The 16,966-nt window shown below is 47.2% G+C and overlaps 1 protein-coding gene across 17 annotated transcripts in view; it reads left to right on the top strand.

The window, feature by feature from the left end:
- LOC307046229 (E3 SUMO-protein ligase ZBED1-like) overlaps window positions 1–13,857 on the top strand; it is a gene marked incomplete at its 5' end in the record, with an annotated part of 38,978 nt that extends 25,121 nt beyond the window's left edge. For 3 of the 17 annotated variants that reach the window (XM_079692518.1, XM_079692517.1, XM_079692515.1), the window contains one exon: window positions 490–652. In XM_079692518.1, coding sequence (XP_079548644.1) covers window positions 490–611 — 122 coding nt within the window. In that variant the 3' untranslated portion in view covers window positions 612–652. The other 14 variants (XR_013810105.1, XR_013810107.1, XR_013810101.1 and 11 more) reach the window with 13 other exon arrangements.
- Window positions 13,858–16,966: the final 3,109 nt, after the last annotated feature.

Below are 16,966 nucleotides of genomic sequence, written 5' to 3'. Positions count from 1 at the left end.
GCTGGTTTTAACAATAATTCAGTTATTATGAATTCCTAATGTGTAACATATGTTTTTTGGTAACCTGTACCTGCTAATGCGTTTTTTAATTTTGGTTAATACACAGAATATACTGGATCATGTATTGGCTAGCGGCTTGTAATGTCTGTTTAAATATCAACGGGACAAATATCTGAGCAGATCTCAGATCGGCTCGAAGAGTGAGTTTAAGCTTTAAAACCCAAGATACTGTCAAAAAACTGAAGAAGCCCCATTATATTTACAACATGATCAACTATGTTACTATCGATTGATTTTAAACTGCAACAGCTCCGTAAAACGACAGATGTTAGCTAAGGCTAACTCAATGATGCTAACTGAGCAGTTCACGGTTTAACTAGCAAATAATTCGCACGCGTAAGCTTGTATGTCGACACATGGTGCTGTGTAAAGTGATGCAAAAGCTGAAATCATTTAAAGAACACTGTAAATGTCTTTATTACATTACAGAAAACGGGTTTACCTCGAGGAACTTCGTGTCAAGGAGGGTTCAATGTCTTCTTCTTCTTCATCTTCTTTTAATGGCGAATCGCCTTCTCCAATTGGAATGCGCTGCGTCCAGCGCCGTATAGACTGAGAGTTACGTCATCTCCGTTCACTCCAATGGACCACTTTTTTACAGCAATGGCGGATCGTGGAGCCTCTCAATCGTTCCCCGGAAGTTAGCGCCAAGGCTAGCAGCGCAGTAGAGTTGCAGCATAATAGACCGTTCGTGGCGGACTTTTAAAGGTAAGAAGAAGTTTAAAGATTTATATTGCGGATATTATCAGTACATCTGATTCAAATTAACATGTGTATTAAAGGATGTCAGTGGGTTATCCCTAAATTAGTAGATTTAGGGAACGTTTACAGATAACAGATAAAGCTACCGGATCAAGTTAGCAACACACGTTGAACAGCCTTTTAATTAGTGATTTGTCGGTCGCGAACGAGCCGATTCTTTTGAACGGCTCTTTGGTACGAACGAGGGGAACCGAATCGTACTTGGTGAGAGCCGTTCTTTTTATCGTTCAATCGTTGGTCCGCACTCACTGCCTGCCAAAATCCACTCGCCTTTTAAAAAGCTTGATTTTGTTCCCCAAACGTATTCTGTGAAGACCCGCCCCTACTCTGATTGGTAGGTTTCAGCACGAGGAGTGAGATGGGGTGGGTCTTAAAGGATTACGCGAGAGAGAAATAACAAGTGGTACAGGACAGATAGACGTCCCACGTGTTTTGCGGATGGATAATGACGAGCCAAACGCGAAAACGCAGCAGCATTTGGATGCACTTCAAACAAAATCCAGGCAGTGATAAAGCGGAGTGCACCATTTGTAAAGGAAAAATATCATTTAAAGCAGGGTCAACCAATAATCTTCATCGCCACTTAAAAACACAGCATCCGACGGTGCAAGTGGCCGAGTTGAGACAACAAGGTTCCAATAATAATGACGGAGACGGCGCCAGTGCTTCTGCTGAAACCCCGACCACATCAAGTCAGTCATCATCTGAAACTACCACTAGGCCTACATTAGTGCCTGGCCAGGCACCAAGCTCTCATAGAACCACTGGCACAATACCTAAAACAAAACAGACTCATCTCCACAGTTATGTAGCACCAGTCATAACCCCAATGAGACAGGGGAAGATAGATGAAGAGCTTGTTAAAATGATTGCAACTGACTTCCAGCCATTCAGTATTGTGGAAGACAAAGGATTCAAGCGATACAGCAATGCTCTCAACCCTTCCTACAGTCTTCCATCAAGGAAGACAGTATCCCAGACAATTGCAAACATGTATCAGAGAGAAGCAGCATCACTGAAGGAAAAGGTGTCTAAACTGTCAGCAGTTTGCTTAACCGTAGACTGTTGGACATCAAGGGCTACAACCTCATTTATGGCAGTAACATGCCACTTCATTGCAGATTTCAAGATGTCCTCCTGCCTATTGGACTGTTTTGAATTTAGTGAACGGCACACAGCAGACAATCTGGCCAAAAAGCTTCTCAATGTTGCAAAAGATTGGAAAGTGGAAGGTAAAGTGGTTTGCTGCGTAACTGACAATGCTGCTAACATTACAAAGGCTATACAAATAGCAAAATGGACCCACCTTCCATGCCTGGCACATACTATCAATTTGATTGCCAGAGATTCCCTCAAAGGCCTAAAACCCATTCTGGATAAAGTGAAAGAGGCAGTGGAATACTTTCACAGGAGCACAGTGGGTGCAGAAAAACTATAGGTTACTTACGTAACCCCAGTTCTCAGAGTAACATGAAGTGAGATGTCTCACTATGGGATGCGCCTCAACGCATATGCACCAGAAGCATCAATCTCATTACGCCAATCCTGATTGGCTGGTGATCTTGACGCCAACGTCAGGGAATCCACCAACCCTATAAGTAGCTTGCGCCACGACGCAGGCGTCATTCAAAATAAGCACCTCTTCTCGCTTCGCCTCAGCAAGAAGGGCCGTCAGGTGAGACATCTCACTTCATGTTACTCTGAGAACTGGGGTTACGTAAGTAACCTATAGTTCTCATTCATAACACTCCGTTCGATGTCTCACTATGGGATATTGAGACTCCCGCATTGCCAGACATGCTTATCTCGAAAATCACCAACACAAAAACAGAACTTAACAGGTAGAACCCTGTCCCAATACGGGGCCCAGCACTGCGCGGGCCACACTTGGAGCAGAAACATCTAGCCTGTAAAAGCGGACAAAAGTGAGCGGCGAGGACCAGCTCGCTGCTGCACAAATGTCTTGAATGGAAACACCCTTGAACAAAGCCCAGGATGTAGCCAATCCACGAGTAGAATGAGCGCGCAGGCCCGTTGGTGCCTGCAAACCCTGACTCGTATAAGCCAGAGCAATCGTCTCCACAATCCAGTGGGAGAGCCGTTGCCTGGTAACGGGCTTGCCCTTATGAGGGTTAGCCCAAGATACAAAGAGTTGGTCATTGCACCGAAACTCTTTCGACCTGTCCATATAAGTGCGCAAAGCACGAACCGGGCAAAGCAAATTCGGCCGCTGTTCCCCAGAGGAACCTAGCGGTGAAGGAAATGCCTCAAGGTCAATGGGAGTGCATGAGCCAACCACCTTAGGCACAAAGGCCGGGTTGGGCTTCAGCAATACTCTCGTTTGCCCCGGGGCAAACTGAGTACACGAAGGATGCACAGAGAGCGCGTGAATATCACTGACTCGTTTGGCAGATGCCAGAGCCAGTAACAACACTGTCTTCAGTGACAAATGCTTCATGTCAGCGTCTTCCAGGGGTTCAAATGGAGCTCGAGCAAGCCCATCTAAAACCACCGTCAAGTCCCACAAGGGCACCAATGACCTGGAAACGGGGAGGAGCCGGCGAGCCCCTTTCATAAAACGGCAGACCAAGGGATGTTGACTAGCCGTCTTTCCCCCAAAGCCCACATGGCATGCGGCAATAGCAGCCAGGTACACTTTGATCGTGGAGAAAGCTCTGTGTTTATCAATCAGATCCTGTAGAAATGATAGAATCACACCGACAGGGCATTGAAAAGAGATGTGTTTCTTTTGAAGACACCACTCCTCAAACACCCTCCACTTACAGTCATAGAGAGACCTGGTGGAGGAAGCCCTTGCACTCTGAATAGTGTTTATCACTTTCTGAGGGAGCCCCACTGTACTCAGGTTATACCACTCACGGGCCAGGCCCATAGCGCCAGGTGCTCCGGGTGAGGGTGAAAAATCATTCCCCCCGCCTGAGATAGAATGTCCCTGTGTAGCGGGAGCTGCCATGGCTGCCCGCACAGCAGCTGATATATCTCCGCCAGCCAGTACATTGCAGGCCAGTGTGGAGCTATCAGGATCAGTGTGTGGCGTTGTTCTCTCACTCTGGCCAGAGTTGGAGGAATTAGAGCCAGGGGTGGGAACGCGTATAGAAGGACCGGGGGCCAAACGTGCGCGAGCGCGTCCACGCCTAACGGTGCATTTAGATCGCGCATTGAAAAGAACAGCTGACATTGAGCATTTTCTTTTGATGCGAACAGATCTACCGCGGCCCGGCCGTAACGCACCCACAGCTGACTCACAATCGTTGGATGTAGAGTCCAGTCTGCGTACAGTGGTGCACCTCTGGACAGCAGATCTGCCCCGAGGTTCATCACTCCCGGTACGTGTGTCGCTCTCAGAGAGAGGAGACGTCCGCAGCTCCATAAGATCAGTTTGCGTGCCAGCCTGTGTAACTGTAGAGAACGCAAACCCCCTTGGCGGTTTATATACGATATCGTGGTCGTGTTGTCTGTCCTCACGAGGACATGATGTCCCCTGAGAAAAGGCAGAAAGCGTCTTAGGGTGAGAAACACCGCTAAGAGCTCCAGATAATTTATGTGTGACCGTTGGAGGTCTCTGCTCCAGAGACCCCTCACAGGTCGACCTTCGTATATGCCCCCCCAGCCCGTCAGACATGCGTCCGTGGTGACCACCTTCCGCGATAAGACAGCACCCATAGGCACGCCTCGCACCAGGAAAGTCGGGTGCAGCCAGTGGCGTAGCGCCGTTACGCAGTGCACAGTGACCATCACTCTCCGCGCGCCATGACGCGTGGGGTTTAGTCTGAGGGCAGCTACCCAGCGCTGAAATTCCCTCATGTGTAAGCGGCCCAGACGTACTACTAGGATGGCTGACGCCATGAGCCCCAGTAACCGCAGACACGATCTGAAGAGAACATATTTGCGTGGCTGGAAACGAGCGAGGCAAGCCCTGAAGGCTCTCACTCTCTCCGCTGACAGGCGGGCTGTGAAGGGCACCGAGCTCAGGCGTAAGCCCAGGAAGAGCACCGACTGGGCTGGGGACAACATGCTCTTTTCTGTGTTTATTACAAAACCCAGGTCGAGCAGGTGTTTCATGAGGATATTCGTCTGCATACTAGCCTCCTGCTCCGACTGTGCCAGAAGGAGCCAGTCGTCTAAATAGGTTGCCAGGCGAATCCCCTGTTGTCTTAACGGGGCTATCGCTGCCTCCGTACATCGCACAAACACCCGTGGGCTGAGAGACAGACCGAAGGGAAGCACTCTGTACTCGTAACAGACACCCTGAAAAGCGAACCTCAGATATTTCCTGTGTGGATAATATACTGGGATGTGAAAATACGCGTCTTTCAGGTCGATTGATGTGAACCAATCGTCCTGACGCACGAGACGCAGTAGGGATGTGTGAGTGAGCATCCGGAATTTGTATTTTCTGAGATACCCGTTCAGAGCCCTTAAATCTAGGATGGGGCGAATTCCATTCCCTCCCCGTTTGGGAACGAGGAAATATTTGGAATAGAAGCCGCTCTGACTCCGTTTGGAGGGTACGATGGATATGGCTTTCTTTTCTAGTAGCGAGAGAATCTCCTGCTCTAGAATGTGAGCCGACGCTCCCCGGGCATGTGATTGCACAATGCCCGAGAAGCGAGGGGGGGTGACAGCGAATTGGAGTCTGTAGCCCCGTGATATCGTTTTGAAAACCCAAGCAGAGCATGTGAGCATTTTCCACCTTTCGCTCCTCAGAGCGAGCGGGGATGTCACCATATCTCTGTTGTCTGCACCCTGTGACCGCATTGGTTGTGTTATGGCGCCCTCTAGTGTCTGAACACGGTGGCGCTCTAGGGTGACAACCTCGGTTGACACTGCGCATGCGCGCGGTGATGGTGCGTTCACAGGCCCGGCCACCGTCCGCATTCCGAGAGAGGCGTTCATAGCCACTCTCAGAAGCGGAGCAGTCGCCTGACTGTTTATTGACATTATTATTTGTCTTTTTAATATTTTCGACTGTGCCCTTGGCTTTAAGCCTGGAAGCAACAGTGGCAAACATTTTATTTTTAGACCCTTGTGTGTGTTTGTGTGACTTGAACGACTGGCAGGAACTGCTGCCAGTGCTGTGAAGTCTGCTTCCCTCATGGCGCGAACTGGAGGATGACGTGCAGTCATCACCCGAGGCGGCGGGAAGGCGGGAGCGTGGTTGTCCCCCGGAAACACATGGGTGCTGGATACGTGTGGAACACGATCCAGGGCTGAAAGAGAACAGGAAACCTCCAGCCCTTTCCCCGAGGGGGGGAGGGAAGGCTGTCAGGCTGCCCTCTTCTTCTTCCTCGCCTGGTGACTGAAAGTCTGGGTCGGCGGTGCCTGTGTGGCTGCTGCCGGGACCGGGGACTTTCTCGGCCAATTCGTCCGCGCCTCGCGTCTCGGTGGGAGACCGGGGGCGGGCTGTGGCTTCTGCCATCTCGGGACCTTGAACAGGGCCGAGTGCGGGGTAGCCTGGGGGAAGGTCCGTCGCAGGACCGTTGGGGGCGGCGGCTGGGCTTTCCGAGGGAGGCAAAGCTGGAGAGCTTCATCCTCCTTCTTCTTGGCCTCACACCGCTGTTGCATGGAGGCAAGAGCTGAGCCGAATATGCCCTCAGGGACGATTGGCATGTCCAATACGTCCTCCTTTTCCCGGTCGGGGAGGTTTGTCAGGTTCAGCCATCTGGCTCTCTCCTGCACCACCATCATCCCCAGCGATTTTCCTGTGGCCTGTACTGCACAGCGCTGCACGCGGAGGCAAATATCCGTGATCGCCATGATCTCCTCCCACACGGCCGGTTCAGGCTTCACCGTCATGTCCGCGCACAGCTCCGCTTGGTACGCGGTTAGCATGGAGGAGACATTTAGCGCCCTGGCGGACAAAGCAGCCGCTTTGTAGGCCCGTTCAGTCATTGCGGACTGGAACCGGTCCGCCTTTGTCGGCAGTGTGGGGTTCCTGCTCGGGGCCGCCGACACCCGCGGTTGGAGGTGGGCTGCCACAAGCGGCTCCATAGGAGGCATGCGGAGTAACCCGAGCTTCTCCATGCCCTCACAGTCCAGAGAGGAGGCTCCCTGGATTGGGGCCTTGCTGCTGAAGGGGCGGTCTCTCCAGGAGACCGACACCTCATCCAGCAGCTCCGGAAATACGGGGAGAAGTTGCCTGGTCAGCCTTGCGGCTTGGGGCAAGTTCTTTCCCTCGTATCTAGACCTGGAGGGCTCTCTGGCCGCTTCAGGCCAGGGGATGTCCAGCTTAGATGCAGCGCGTTGACACACGGCCTGCAGGTCCATGCTGAGGCGGGGGAGCGGTGGCTCGTCCTCGCCCGGGGAGGTAGACATGGCCTCAGGCTTGGCAGCCTGGGCAGACGAGACGAAGATGTCATCTTCGCCTTCGTCTGAGTCGGAAAGAAGAAACTCCGAGGCGTATTCTTCTTCCTCCTCCTCATAGTCCAGCTCCAGGACATCCTCCGCGGGTGAGGCCATGGTGAGGTCCAGTTGGGAGCCCCAGCTTGACACAGCACGGGGCCCCCTTCCCGCGGCTGTCGCCGCCACCGAGTCCCAGCTTGACACAGCGCGGGACCCGGCACCCGTGGCGGTCGCCACCATGCCCTGCTCGCCGGCCGGCGAGTCTACAGGCATGGGGAGGTCTCGGACCGGCATGCTAGCTTGGCGCGCTAGCCGCCGGCGGCGGCTTTTGGCGGTAAAACGGGAACAATGCCCGCACGCGCCGGGGGTGTCGATAGCCTCCTGGGCATGTTGCAGCCCGAGGCAAGACGAGCAGACCTGGTGTGAGTCAGTACTCGATATCTTTAGCCCGCAGCCGCAGAGCCGAGCCTCCGACACTCCGTCTCCTCTGGTGTGAGGGAGGGAAGAGTCCATCTTAGCTAGCCTTGGTGCGGCGTAGAAAGGACAAACGAGCAACAGGCGTGTTACCGTTTGCGGGAAAAAATCCAAAAACCTTACCGTTATCCGTTGGAAAAAAACGGCAGGGTAGATTCTGATATTAACTGGAGTGTTAATACAGTAAATTCCCGTGCGAAGCAAAAGTAGCTGGCGAGCGCCCGTCGACCGAAGGTTAGCTTCGTATATCAGTCTGTGGACCGTTAAGCTAGCTAGCTACTGATCTTTCTCGAGATGTGCTCCGAAGCGAGAAGAGGTGTTTGAATGACGCCTGCGTCGTGGCGCAAGCTACTTATAGGGTTGGTGGATTCCCTGACGTTGGCGTCAAGATCACCAGCCAATCAGGATTGGCGTAATGAGATTGATGCTTCTGGTGCATATGCGTTGAGGCGCATCCCATAGTGAGACATCGAACGGAGTGTTATGAATGAGAACTGAAGGCCACTCAAAACCAAATGGGGATGGCAGAGCTACGACTCAAACAGGACTGCATCACAAGATGGAACTCTACATATGACATGTTGAAGAGTTTTCTGAAATCCAAGGATGCCATTATCTCCACCCTGGCCATCACAAATGCATCAGTCAGCCCTCTGTCCCAAGAAGAATGGAGCATACTGCAGGAGGTGTGCACTATCCTGGAGCCCTTTCAAGAAGTCACTGTTGAGATCAGTGCAGAAAGGTGTGTTATTAGTTGGTCAGCTGTAGCTTTCTATAGCATGCATGCAAAAATACCAGATAACGAATTATGAATGTTTGAGACCATTTTATTTGTATTATATAAATGATGTAGATACCAGTGTATATAGTATAGTGTGTCATTGTTGTTAACACTTTATAATAATTGTCTCAATATTCCCTGTTTTTTTCTCACTAGCTACGTGACTGCCTCAATGGTAATATTGCTGGCAAAGGGACTGCAGAAAGTCACAGTCAGCTATCAGAGAAGTGCAACAACACAACAAGCATCAGATTTGGGGAACTCACTATGTGCAAACATGGCAAGTAGATTCCTCAGAATGGAATATAACCACACCCTTGGAGATGCTACGGCACTTGACCCAAGATTCAAAAAGGTAGCATTCGGGGATGCCAGAGCTGCAGATGAGGCTTTCCAGAGAATAGCAACTGCAGCAGGAAGAGTCACTCTCAGCAGCAGCGAACCCGGCCAGCAACCAGATCAACAGGAAGGAGCGGGCAGTGCTGCAGAAGGATCAGTTGTTTGGAGGTATTTCCATGACCGTGTCGCTGGTGCAGTGTCAACAAGGAATCCCACAGCAGATGCCATCATGGAGGTGCGGTCTTACCTAGAGGAGCCCCTTCTTCCAAAATCCTCAGATCCTCTCAAGTGGTGGGAAAGTCGGGCCACCCTATACCCCAGGCTCACCAAGCTCATGGCTGAAAGGCTTTGCATTGTGGCAACGTCAGTTCCGTCAGAGAGAATTTTCTCCAAGACTGGACAAATAGTATCAGAGAGGAGAAATCGCCTTAAGCCCTCAAAAGTGAGGGAACTTGCTTTCCTTAATGCAAATTTGCCATAGATTATGGCATAACGCATGCTCAAGCTGCTAGAAGGCCATAGGCCAGGAGCAGCTCATCTCCTGTTTTTGACAAAGCAGCTCACAGATTTTTCTCTATTTTATTTTACTCTGTTTTTATAATACTTTAAATATTGTTCAGAAGTAGTTTTCCTATTTATTCCTAAATGTTTTTGGTGTTGTTGTTCCATTTGCACTAAAATCTGTTTTGCACAAAAGTTTATTGTACTTGTTTTGTTATATTGCCAATAAAAAGTGTTCTAATATTAAGAGTTGCGTGAATTTCATTCAAGGCAAGGCAACTTTTTTTACTTAACACATACAGAGGGTAAATTCAAAGTAGTACATTCACTGACATGGATATGGCGCCACCTTGTGTCATGTTTACAATGCAGATTATTGACATTAGGTCTGGCAATACAGTCAATCATTATGGTGATTATTTCGCAGATACATTTAGTAACCCCGCCCCCTTTAACAAAACGTCTCTTTAGAACGGCTCTTTTGAACAGCTCTTTGAAAGGAACGGAGCCATAAGATCCGGCTCCCTTCAAAGAGCCATAAATCCCATCACTACTTTTAATTGTAAATTCCGTTCTCTTAATGTCATTTCGTCCAACGTTGTTGAATTAGAGAAGAGGGGCTTCTAAACGGGATTGTATGCGGGGGTGGAGGGAGTTAAATATTAGATGAATATAAAGTTTGGTGCGTGTAAGAGTGAGTGTTTTTAGCAGAGCCATATTGTGTCCTTGTGATTATGTTGATTCTTACCTGTCTGTATAATGTTGCAGCTCAGCTGATTTTGGATTGATGGCAAAGGGAGAGGGACTTAAGTGAGAGTGAAAACACAAGGTAAGTTTAATACCACTGTTTTATATAAGTAAGCATACTAAACATGTATTCTATCACTGTATTATATAAGTAATCTTGTTAGTAACCAACTGTATGGCAGGTGGAGGGGCAGTGATGTTACAGGTGGAGGAGCAAAACTGCAAGACTGCAAACTCACAAGACAGAGAAATCAAAGTTTGTTCTCCAGAGAAGAGGTTGATTTCACTTCAATCTTTTATTTCACATTTTCTAAAGTTGTGGAAATCGCACAAAAAAAACTTGAGAGGTGTAACCAAGACAACTGTAACAACATGAGTAGAGAGCCACCAAGGTTTTTCAAGTCCCTCTCTCACTCCATTTTGCCAACCCAAACTTCCAGGTACATGACGGGACACCTTGCTTGTTTGTGTTGTTTGCGCTCCTCTGGCTGGGTGCTGGCAGGTGGAGGGCAGTGATGTTGGCAGGTGGAGGGGCAGTGATGTTACGGGTGGAGGGGCAGTGATGTTACGGGTGGAGGGGCAGTGATGTTAGCTGGGTGCTGGCAGGTGGAAGAGCAATGTTTAGTCCAAATATTTCCATTGCAACGACTAATGGAAATGATTGCAGCTGTGGATCTGTTTGGGGGTTGCTGGATGTGGTAGCTTGGCTGCTGTTGTTCCTTTTCACCTTTTTGGATTGGCTCTTGCTTCCAAAATGGCCATCTTTTAATTATTTATTTTTTCTGTCATTTCTGATTTGTTTGGGCTCAATTCTCAGCCTCAGCCGTATGAATCTTTTTACGAGTTTTTGTTGTACTCCACAGCATGACGGCAGCCTGCTAGAGAGGGCCTGAGCTTCTTTCTCCAAGACACCCACTGCGTTGGGGAGCTGCATAAGGGAGGAACCAGTCTTGGTCCTAAATAGTTCCTCAATCTGGTGAATGAAGTCAAAGGCTTATTGGGAGGGACGACAAAGAGCACCTGCCTTGAAGTCTTTTAAGTCCACTAACAAGCTGTTGTCACCAGAAGGACTCTCATCATGGTGCTCTGTTGCAATTTTGCATTTTTCCCAGATGCTGGCAAACTTGATGATTTTGTGGACGATGTAGCCTGCAAGATGGAAGAGAATACATTTCTCAGTTTTTGTGAGGTCAGGTGCAGCTGCTCTGTTCACCGCCATCAGCTGTTCCACTCTGACTGATGGAGTGATTTTTGGCTCCCCTGTGTCCAGGAAGTCTGCCAAAAAGCTACTGTGGTCTTCCTGATAGCTCCCAGAGATGATGATGGTGAGGAACTGCCCCACAGATATGATTCTCAGTGCATGATGGAATTCCACTGGAGTTGGGACAGGATTTTTAGACCTCACACAGCTGAATGTATTTTCAAGGCAGTCTTGTGTGAACCTTGACGTTAACACAAACCTGTGTCCTTGTGTAAGCATCTCCTCTTGTATGGCCAAAATTGATGTTGTTGCCATTATCACCCCTGTTTGAACAGGCTTCCAACCTCCCTTTTGACCTATCTTTATCCCACGAAACAGATGGACGATGTTCTGGAGGACGGTGATGGCCTTTTGGTACTCCTCCATCTTGAGCCTGCTCAGGGCTGTAATTGGATGGCGAGATGACATGAGATCAAACCAACGATCAACCTGCTCCAGGAACCACGCTGTCGTCAGGTAGGACAGAGGGCGGTTTTCTTGCTGCACTATGTATTTCAGCCCAGCACTTGTAGCCTTACTGAACACATTTAGAGCAAGACCAACCTTCATCTTAATAAAGTGACTTGGCTCGATGGCTGCAGCTGAAAGATGGGCAGCTATTTTTAATGCCATCCCTTCCTGAAAGGTCAATAAGTCCTTAATTGGGACCACAGAAACCTCGTTAGAGGGGAGGTTCTCTCTGTTAACAACATCCTCAGGAATTATGAAGACCTGCCCACGGACAAGGGCACTTTTTAGATTTTTTACCAGATGTGGGACATCGGGCATGAAATAAAGCTGCCTGTCTGGTTTTGCTGGATGTGGCACCGATGTTTTATTTTGGTCCACCCCAAAGGATTTCCACATGGCTCGGTTAGGGCTACCCATGTCGGTGGTGACATCAAGCACCTGTAGCCCTATTGATGCTGCCCTCTGTATTATATCAATAATTATTGGCCTGTACTCTGCTCCATTGGTAGAATTGCCAGTGTAATGATATGCCACTACTTGCTTCCACCGTGTTGTGTTTCCAGCCAACATAAACACACAAGCATGTGTTGCCACTCCAGTGTGACCTGGTAAAGTCACATCACCATACAGTTTGCCTGTAATCATGTCCAACTCCACACTTGGTGTGATTGCCATTTCATCCAAGGTCAACACTCCCTTTCAAGGTCTGTCAATCTATCTGCCTTCAATTTTAGGAAATCAAAGACCTCTGTCAACACACCAGGCTCAAACGTAACACATTGCATCCTTCTTTGCAGTGTCCTTATTCCTGGAAGGGGAATCTGCAATTCCTGCAGAGTTTTTTAACCCGTTGGTCCGCACGCAAAGCGAATTTTTAAAGCCTTCTTAATTGTCTCATTGCTCCATTTCATCCCCTTTTTGGTGAGTAGGCCTAATGCCTTAAGTTGGTCTTTTGAAAACGTTTTCTTATGTTTGTTGTCCCTAATTTTCATTGTTTTCTTGAGAGCTGCATTTTCCTTCCTGATTTTTCTTAGTGCAGCCTTTGCTTTTTTGGTGATTCCTTCTTGGCTCTTTAATTTTCTCTTTAATTTTTTTAATAGATCTGTTTGACTGGCTGCTGGTTCCCTCGTATGCTGGCTGGCTGCTGGTTCCCTCGTATGCTTACTGGCTGCTGGTTCCCTCGTATGCTGACTGGCTGCTGGCTGAGTGGGTGGTGTCCGCCCTCCCTGTCTCTCCTCACTAGCCATGTCCTCTCTTTCTTCACCCTCACTTTCCTTTCTCTCAGTCTCCTCATCCCTTCTTCCCTCAATCTTTGAGACTAATGTAAGTAGAAGACATGGCACTGTACATTTTCGAACATTTAAAATATTATACCACTTAAAAATAAGAAATATTATTTTTGTTACTAAGAGTTCATACTTATTATACCTGTGTCACCTTTCACACTATAGCTGTGATCATGAGCTATGGGCTTTGTAGATACAGGTCCCGGGGTGAATCGTGGTGCAGGGGCCCTTCTCTTTTTGACCACAGGGCGATGCACGAAGATGGTGGGTATAGCCTCTGCTCTCAGCCTAGTCTTGCCCTTTTTTGTCTTGACAAACTGGTCTGCATCTAAATGTGCCTGCGGAGTGACTTGAGGTTACTTCACACACAGAACAAATCAGTTTTGTCTGCCCACATACATATTCCATAGTGGTTGAATACACAGTATTAGGAAACACTTTATACTTACTGGACATGTTATACTCATTACATACTGTATATAAAATATGACCAAGAATGTGAGACAACTTTATAGAAATTCATATCACATCTGTTACTGATGCCATTTGTCATACTTGGTTAAAGTCACAAATAATAAAGTTCCATAACTTCAGTTGGGAACAAAGACCACACCTTATCTCCCCAAGGCAATTTCCCATCCAATAGGTGTGCGATATAGGTGTGTATAACCCTTTCTCCTGTCTGTTACTCCCTCTTTCAGCACAAGAACCAGAGGGGGATTCAATGGAGCCTGAATACCTGCACTGAGACCCTCACCCTGCACCCTGAGTCTCAACTCTGTGTTTTTCAAGCCTTTCCCTGTTTTTTTGCATTAAACAAAACATTAAGATTTCCCAATGGTGTGGTTTTCGTTTTGTGAAAAAGTGCAAATGCAGTGTTTGTATATAATTACCTCACATATTTTGTTGCTATTGGTCGTGAAATTGCTCCTGCTGACTTGAGCCAGCCATTTTTTCCTCCGCTCTGTGTCAGTTGGGAAGCCGTACATTCGTACTCCTTTCTCGGAGCGATTTGAGCATCCCCAGGCAGCACAGCAAACCATGGTGGCGACTAGGAGGCAGCACAGCAAACCAGGACAACACGGAGGAAAAGGCACAGACAAACTGCATGATATGCTATTCAATGTTTATTGAATTCCATGTATTTGCAATGGATGTTCCTAAAACAAAACATTTAACATCATCATCATGCTGCTGCTGCTGCTGCTAGTCCTTTGATAGTCACCTGTCGGTCTCCTGTCCTTTCTGAAAGCCATAAAGATGACATTAGTCATTTAGATAACTTGTGTCCTCAATTACCATGGGATTACTGAAACTACCATGAATTTAAGAAAATGGTAGAAATTAATCTAATCTGAATTTTGAAGCATTCCTTTAGATACCCTCCCTCTAAATATATCAATAAACATTAGAAAGTGATGCTCCTGACTACCATACAAGTTTAAGAAGATAATATTGGTTTGAAAGAATTCAAAGCTATAAATAAACAGCAACAGGCTCTTTAACCAAGGCACTGTTAGCCTAACATGTAAACTAGTTGTTCACACTAATCCTAATATTATCACTTAATATTAGCAAATTCTATTTGATTTTTTAAAACATATTGATGTAAATACATACACATATCGATTTGTTTTATAAATATTGCAAATCAAAACCTTTATTCACTAATAATTACCAAAAGTCGTAGTTCTATCTCCTGTTATCAATGCATTCATATTGCCCGCCATGAACTTCCGGGGAACGATTCTCGTCTACATTAACCACGTGACGATAACCGTTTTTGGACTTCCGCTGTCGTAACTCTTCTATCTATACGGCGCTGGCTGCGTCCAGTAGACCTTTAACGAAACGTGCTATGTGGGAAACACCATATCCCAGCGTGCATTGCGGCTACAACATCCAAATCATCGAGCTTGAACCGGGCCTACGTCTGTTTCCGGTGACTTTATTTTGAAAATCAGTTCCTGAAGGACGGCTAAAAAGCCCAATATTATAGAATTAAACGAATAAATAAAAACAAGGATAAAAGTGTGTTATTGTTGAGTAAATAACAGTGTGTTATTTAGAAAAGGATAACAAATTCGAAGGAAAAAAAGATTAAAAACAATACAGATTTCAGTATTTTGAGGCTCTGAGCCCCATTTATTTTCCTCACGGACGGCAAAAAAAGTCAGACATTATACGATTACAAATAAAATCAATAATCGTGGCTTGATATTGAGTAATAACATGTTTTTATGGACCACACAGCTTCCAGTCTTCTCAGACACGACCGTATCCATCCGTCACATATGCACGCAAAACTCGGACTCAGAACTCAATGGGAATAGTTCGCGTATGATAGGCACGCAAAATCGGACTTTAGCGTATCTATTGCACGCATTTTCCAATGTTTAAAGTCGTGTCAGTAGCGTGGTGTAGGGAAAAAATTAGGGGAAGCCAATAATACGTCCTTTCTTTTTTTTGGGGGGGGGGGGTGTGGTGGTCAATGTAATAACGTAATCAGATGAGTGATTACAGCGCCCGGAATCATTTTACACACATTTGTATCATACAGATGCAGGACTTACACGCGCCTGTTATCTGACCGACAGGTCCGCACGGACTCTCCAGCCGAAACTCTAATAAGCATTCATTCACAAACTAAATCAGGAGACCTTTAACGTTTTACGTCCGGTTCGCTCCTTTGTTCCTCGCTGTACACAGCTCCAGTTTGGGCATTGGCCTGTCATCAGATTGTATTTGTTGTTGCTGCTGCAGCGGAAGTTTAGTACAATTATTTTTGATTAAATACTCAAAATCTCCACCCTCCATAATTGCACTTGCTTCAGTTGCTTGCTACTTTCTAACGGCGGTGAGAGTGGTGCAGTGACGCTATCTATCTTCTATCGATTAGATTTATGATTCGAAAATTATAAAAGTAGGGTAGACATGTGGATATTATCCGACTGCACAAAACGTGCATTTACCTAACAGGTTCTTTGTCCACTGACTTTTTTTCGAGTTATTTTCCAAAATCCTATGGAGAAATCCCATTGCTATTTTGTCGAGGGAAACCGAGCGCAGCTTACTTCCGCTTTTTGGGTCGCGTCACTGCAACACTAAGTTGATGCGATTTGATTGGATTGTGAGGCAAGGGAAGCCAGCCGCCTCTGGCTTCCCTTGGCATGGCCCTGACCAATCACAGGTTGGCAGGGGCACGACGTGAGCCTCATCTGATTGGTCAATCCCTCAATTTTTTTTCACCAAGGGAAGCAAATTTCGGCTGGCCTCCTCCCCCAAAGAGAGTGCAATCTACTGTTTCACCATAACATCTAGAGGGGCGCTGTTTCACTCTTTGTAAAATACTCAATGAGAATAGAGAGGCGAAGTCCCGCCCATCTACTTCCGACCCATGGGACCCCGGAAGCGGAAAATTATACATTGACGTCAATGGAGAGAGAAAAGTCATCTTTCGATCCCGTTTGAATTGTGCCACGAATGACACATATGATGTTTGTCAAATTAAAAGAACATTTTGCAAGTCAAAAAACAAAAATGTGTCTTAAAACTGTGAAGTTACACTTTTTTTTGTGTGAAACCGCTCAGTGAACTACAGGTCTCTGGTCTCGCACAATACGCGTCAACATCACAAAGATGGCGGTCACGTTAGCAAATTTCACCTGTTTCTTTCAGAATGAGGCGAAAAAATATAAAACGAGGTTAAAATCACTACAAGTCTGGGCATGTTGAGAGCTGTACATACACGAAAGGAGCGGTTATGTAAGAGCCAGCATTCGGGACCGGCTTTACAAGGTTTCAGTGAGTAATATGAGTGCAATGTTTAAGGTTAATGTCAGCTAGCTAACATTAGCTAACAAGGTACACTAACGTGTTTTGTTTTAGCAACTAGTTTTCTCCTTAAGAACTTTGTGGTGTCTGTGTATGCTGTGGATAACA

The sequence above is a fragment of the Notothenia rossii genome (assembly GCF_949606895.1).
Source record: "Notothenia rossii genome assembly, chromosome: 7".
In the NCBI taxonomy this organism is placed as follows: domain Eukaryota; kingdom Metazoa; phylum Chordata; class Actinopteri; order Perciformes; family Nototheniidae; genus Notothenia; species Notothenia rossii.
This window is presented reverse-complemented; position numbering and strand designations above follow the sequence as displayed.